The 5,585-nt window shown below is 59.0% G+C and overlaps 1 protein-coding gene across 1 annotated transcript; it reads left to right on the top strand.

Moving 5' to 3' along the window:
• The first annotated feature begins 652 nt into the window (after positions 1-652).
• Positions 653-3,025, top strand: LOC148051810 (acrosin-like). Its single transcript, XM_087735276.1, has 4 exons — positions 653-987; positions 1,326-1,591; positions 1,872-2,017; positions 2,441-3,025. Exons 1-4 carry the CDS (start codon positions 809-811, stop codon positions 2,798-2,800), a joined length of 951 nt encoding a protein of 316 aa, XP_087591402.1. The 5' UTR covers positions 653-808; the 3' UTR covers positions 2,801-3,025.
• The last annotated feature ends 2,560 nt before the right edge of the window (positions 3,026-5,585 follow it).

Here is a 5,585-nt window from a genome sequence, read left to right as displayed (position 1 = left end):
TATCTCCTCTGGTGTCTGTTTTTTGGGAAGGAGCTGGTGGCAAATGGCTGCAAAGAGCAGGGTGGCAGTGAACTCCCCAAAGAGGCTGTGATGCCCCACTTGGGTCGTTCCTGCTAGCTGGTAGCAGGCAGTGCTCGGAGCCAGGCGCTGCTGCCTGCCACGGGGCCTGCACACCCTCATCCCGCAAGCAGAGCACTCAGCGGGGGCTGTCGGGGGTGTCCGATCCCAGCTTCTGCCTCCCCTCCTGCTTGGAATCCCCCATGTTGCCCCCCTCCCCCGACAGGCCACCGTGCCCAGCACCCGGAACCAGCGACTCTGTGACATCAGCCCCAGGGACAGGGCCACCGCGGGCAATATCACTACTGCGGGCACTACGTCGGCTGCTGCACTGGTGGCAGCGATGAATTTGCTCCCCCTCCTCGTCCTGCTGGCCGTGTGCTGGCCTGTGCACGGCACATGGGACAGCTGTGGGTAAGTGGCCCAAGGCTCTGGGGGGGAGGCTGGGGCAACCATTATGGGGTTCACTGGAGGGTACCCGCTTGTCCCCCGTGGCCACGCCACAGCTTCCCGAACCCCATGTGGGAGCCTCAGTTCCCTGCCAGCACCCAGGCTGCTGGCACAACTCGTCTACGGGGCTCAAGCAGAAATGGGTGGATGGACGCACACCCCACGAGGTTCCCTGGCCCTGCTGTCCATGCAACGCCTTGTGGGGAGGGAAGACGGCTGACCTTCAGCCTCAACAGCAGCAAGCGGTCGAGCAGGACAGTAAGGAGTTTCTGGTTACAGAGGGACCTGCGGGCTCCGGCCCATGGCTGCTCACTACGGCACGTGGCGCGTCGTGGGGGGCAGAGATGCCCAGCCAGGGGCCTGGCCCTGGATCGTCAGCATCCAGGGTCCCTGGGAATTAGGCACAGGGCATATCTGCGGAGGCTCCCTCATCAGCCCACAGTGGGTCCTCACAGCAGCCCACTGCTTCATCAAGGCCAGGTAAGGAGGACCAGGGAACGGGCATATCCCCACAACACTAGCAGCTGCCCTGGACGCAGCACCACGCGCTACTCCCATCCCGTTTCCTTGCAGCACGCCCAGTGCCTGGGCACTCCAGAGCCCAGCTGAGAGACTGCTCAGGAGAAGGCTGAGGTCGTGCCACTGCTTCCTAGCAGCCTCCAGCTCGACATCCCTTGCGCCTAAGGCATACGAGGGCAGTCGCACCCTCCGTAGCGCTGCTGCCCTCTCTCCCCTGTGAAGGAGAAGGCAGGGAACTGCTGGGCTGCTGCAGCACACAGCTCCGCTCCCCCTGACCCCTCTCTCCATCTGCCTTCCAGGCACATCGCCATGTGGCGCGTAGTGGTCGGGGCCACCCAGCTGACTCAGCTGGGCCCTGAGGTCCAAGTGCGCCATATTAAGCGGCTCCTGGTTCACCAACACTACAGTAATATCTCGGAGAGGAACGACATTGCCTTGCTGGAATTGGACCAGCCTGTCCAGTGCAGCTACTACGTACAGCTTGCCTGTGTGCCCGACGCCTCGCTGAGAGTGTCAGAGCTGACAACCTGCTACGTCAGTGGCTGGGGTTCCACGACCGCAAGATGTGAGTTCCCAAAAAGTGCTCGTGTCCTGAGTGCAAGCTTGGCATGCTGGGGAGACGGGCTGGGCTTCCTGAGAGCAGAGGCGAAAGCCAGAGTCAGGCTGCGGGGACGTCTGCCTACAGAGAGATGGGCCTGAGCCATTCCCCAAAGCAAGGCAGAAGGGAAACACCGGTACAATGCCCCTCACGACGCAAAGCCAAGCCCCACGGAAGGGGTTCACCCAGACAGGCGAGGAGAACTGCCAACGAGCTGCTGGGTGTTAATTCCTTTCTCTGCTCACAGCTGGAGGAGCAACGGATGTCCTGCAGGAGGCCAAGGTCCGCCTCATTGATGTCAACCTCTGTAACAGCAGCCGGTGGTACAGAGGGGCCATCCACAGCCACAACTTGTGTGCTGGCTATCCGCAGGGTGGCATCGACACCTGCCAGGTAGGAGCGTGCTACAAGTCAACCCCCGGCAGCACAGGCAGCCCTGACGCAACCGCCCAAACACACCCCAGCACGGGCTTTGCCTGGCAAGTCATCCTGCCACCGCTGGCTCTCCACCGCTCTTGGGGCTCACCTCCCCTTCCCCAAAAAGCCCATCTAGTGCTCTTGGCAGCCCAGAGCTCCAGATCCCAACCCTGGCACCTCCGTCTTCCACCCATCCAGGATCACTGTGCAGAGATGAGAGAGCCCTGCCTTACAGGCCCACCGCCCCCTCCCAGACAAGGTGCTGGAGGCTCCAGCACCTGAGCAGAGCCGTTCTGTGCAGTGAACGCAGCTCTGGCAGGTGCTGTGAGAGAGAAGGAGCTGACATAGTGCCAACAGTGGCCACCCAACAACACCTTAACGCTCTCTCCCCCGCTGCAGGGTGACAGCGGTGGTCCTCTCGTGTGCAAAGAGAACAAGGCCGACTACTTCTGGCTTGTTGGAGTGACCAGCTGGGGGAAAGGCTGTGCGAGAGCAAAACAGCCCGGGGTCTACACCTCCACTCAGCACTTCTACGACTGGATCCTGGTACAGATGGGACTGCACCCAGCGCTAAGGGCTGTGCCAACATCACGGGCACGGAGTCATTTTCTCACCGCCTCAACCCCCGTTCAGAGGCCAAGGCCAATACCAACACAACCGGGCAGGTTTAGCTCCTGCCCACTTCCACTCCAGAAGCTGCTGAAGTTCTTTACTCGCGTGCAGGAGCTCCTGCAGGTCCTATGGGGAAAAAAGGCTTGAGCAGCAGGAGGAACAGGATCCAGCGCAGCCTCCAGTATACCACAACCAGTTCTTTCTGGGGCAATGTCTGCTGATCCAAAGGCAGCCTCAGTGTCAAAAGCTTGCTCTGTCTTGCCCTAAGTTGACTTAGCTCTTGAAATAAAGTTGCCAATTTTCACAGCTAACCATGTGTCACTCCACTTCAGTCTCCTGTGCAAGGCAAGGACTTCCATGCCCGGCACCTGCAAAATGAGGCTGCAGGCAGACAGGAGGGCACAAAGGGAAAGAGTCACTCAAGGGGGCTGAAACCATGCCCGGTCAGAGAGCAGGGTGAGGGTGCCGTGGAAGAAGGGAACACAGGTCATAGCGGGCTCGAGGTCTTGGGGACAGCAGCTGGCAACACAAAGTGTCTTAGGCCGGCTACTGGTGGGATCCCTGTGTGTGTGTGTACAATGCACCGGTGAACTCGAAACTGGACTCTCTCATGACCCAGGAGACATGGATCTAGAAAGACCCAAGGTTTGCACCAACGACTCGGTAAGGAGCTTGACATCCAGCCACAGGTATGACATGGACTTCAGTTCCATACTGTTATTTGAGGAAACTAGGAACATGCTGTGCTTATGAATCTGGGGAGTGAAGGTGGCTTTATGTTTCACTAGCAAACATCCAATCCTGATCATCTGCAAAGGCAGAGAAGGCCGGGGCTGTGGTCATGTTTGTGTAAGTGGTGGTTACGTATACATGGGTGCGGGTAAAGGCATTGCTCTCTCTATGCGAATCTGCTTTGCCGTTCACATTAACTGTGTAAGCCTGTGTGCGTGTTTGCGTACCTGGCTCTTTGGAATGCAGCGTAAGTCTCTTCAACACACGCACGGCAACAGCAGCAGCCACATCCATCAGGCTGGGATAGGACAAGCTTCCTGGGTGTGAGAGCCCACCTGATTCAGCTCTAGTCGACCTGAAAGGAGAAATCCCCCGTCTGCACACGTCTACTGGATCTGGCTGCTCTGGGAAGTACAAGGCCTGGTACTTCACACCAGGTTAGTGCTGCCTCCTCTCCTCTGCACGGGCAGCTTTGTGAAGTCCCCTATGGTTTGCCTGTCTAAAGCTCCAAGAGAACAAACTGAGCTCCACCTGGGGGTTTCTGCTGCAGGGTCCTTTCACAGTGATCCAACCCCAGACCTGCCCTGCCATGGGCTGACCCCGCTGACCCCTCACTTGCCCCCGCTGCTCTTTGGCCTGGAGTCAGACCCAGCCAAGAACTATGATCTACTGCAGAGCAGCGCAGGGCCAGAGCTTCTGCAAGTCCTGAAGGAGATCAAACTGCAGAAAGTGCTTTTTGAACAGCACATGGAGTCTGGGGACAGCCAGGTCAGGAAGGGCAGGCATCCCGCCCTGCTGCCTACCAAACTGCACTCCTAAGCCCTCCTGCTGCCACTGCTCCGGGCCTCTTGCTGCTCCATCCCCTTCTGTTGCTCCGTGCTGGAACCCTATCCCAAAACCACCAGACCCCCCCCGCCCGCAACTACCCAAGCTCAGCCTTAGAGCTACCCTGCAGCTTTGGCTCAGTGGCACCGCTGACTGATGGAGCACTGGGGTAGCAAACTGTGCGCTGGGGAGACTGCCAGCCCTGCTAGGAGGGCAGCTCAGGGGACCCTGTGCTCTCTGCTGGACGTTCAAGATGAGGCCTCTTGTCAAAAACCCTGACTTGCTCAGGGAGGGACCATGAGACAGCATCACCTCCACAGCCAGAACAGCTCCTTTCAAACCATCATCAAGGTGAAGCAAAGGGCATGCCCCAGTCTCCAGAGATCCCAGCGCAGCTGGAGGCACACTGCGCACCCCTGGGTGGGAACAGAGCTGGCAGCTGCAGCACCAGCACTTGCCAGGGGCCAAGAGCACAGCAAGAGGAGGATGGGATGGACGGTCCTGGCAGCTTCAGAGGCAGGACCTTGTGCGGCTAGTGCGGAGGGGACGTGCCGAGGCGGGAAGCAGCTCAGGGTATGCCTGCTCAAGCACCTCCAAGTCCTTCATGACTCCAGGAGGTGGAGATGTGGCTGGTGCTTGGCAGGCCTCGTCCTCTTGTGAGGTCTGTGGGTGCTGGGGCTGATCAACCAGGTGGGCTGCAACCACATGCCAGCCCCATGACTGAAAGGCTCGCTCTCCTCTTGCTCGTGAGCTAGTCCAGCTTTGAGTTCACTAGCCAACTGCACACGCCCACAGCGCTCCCACCAGCAGCTGGCCCCAGACACTCGCTGTTTCCAACTGCTGGGGCCCTGTGACCTGTGTTCCCTTCTGCCGCTGCTAGCAGCCAGGCCTCTGGACAAACCCCCGTCACGCTGGGGACACAGAGTGGGGCTGCACAGAAAAGGATTTGGAATCGCTCTCAAAAAGAAGGTAGGACGGACTGTGGTGATCAGGTGCAGGGCTCAGGCAAACAAGCAAACCAAACAGCACTTTGCTTATGGGTGACTGGCTCCTTGATCCCCCCTTCTCCCCATTTGCCATGCTTATACATCCCCCTCCTCTTCCTTCACTCCTCCCTTTCTCCGCCCTTGTCTCCTCCCAAACAAGGCACCCACCCCCGGTTATTTTTCCCCCTTGCTCCCACGTTTGCCCCATCTGTCATCAGAGTTGGTGTTTCAGGTGCCGTTAGCTAGGTCACCTTGGACTTCCATGGCATTACTGATGCGGTTTCCTGGGTACTGCTGCCCCTGCCACATTCCCCTCCCCAAAACGACCCCAGCTCTCCCTTCAATTATCTGTGAAGTGCGGCCACCTCTCGCATCATTCCCCCTTAACC

Source organism: Nipponia nippon, unplaced genomic scaffold, assembly GCF_047370975.1.
Source record: "Nipponia nippon isolate SJK-2023a ecotype South Korea unplaced genomic scaffold, ASM4737097v1 scaffold_54, whole genome shotgun sequence".
NCBI classification, from domain to species: Eukaryota; Metazoa; Chordata; class Aves; order Pelecaniformes; family Threskiornithidae; genus Nipponia; species Nipponia nippon.
This window is presented reverse-complemented; position numbering and strand designations above follow the sequence as displayed.

Coding starts and splice junctions, on each gene's coding strand:
- LOC148051810 (XM_087735276.1), top strand. CDS start 809: ATGGCTGCTCACTACGGCACGTGGCGCGTCGTGGGGGGCAGAGATGCC. Junction 1,592..1,871: donor GGGTTCCACGACCGCAAGAT/GTGAGTTCCCAA, acceptor CTCTGCTCACAG/CTGGAGGAGCAACGGATGTC. Junction 2,018..2,440: donor GTGGCATCGACACCTGCCAG/GTAGGAGCGTGC, acceptor CCCCCGCTGCAG/GGTGACAGCGGTGGTCCTCT.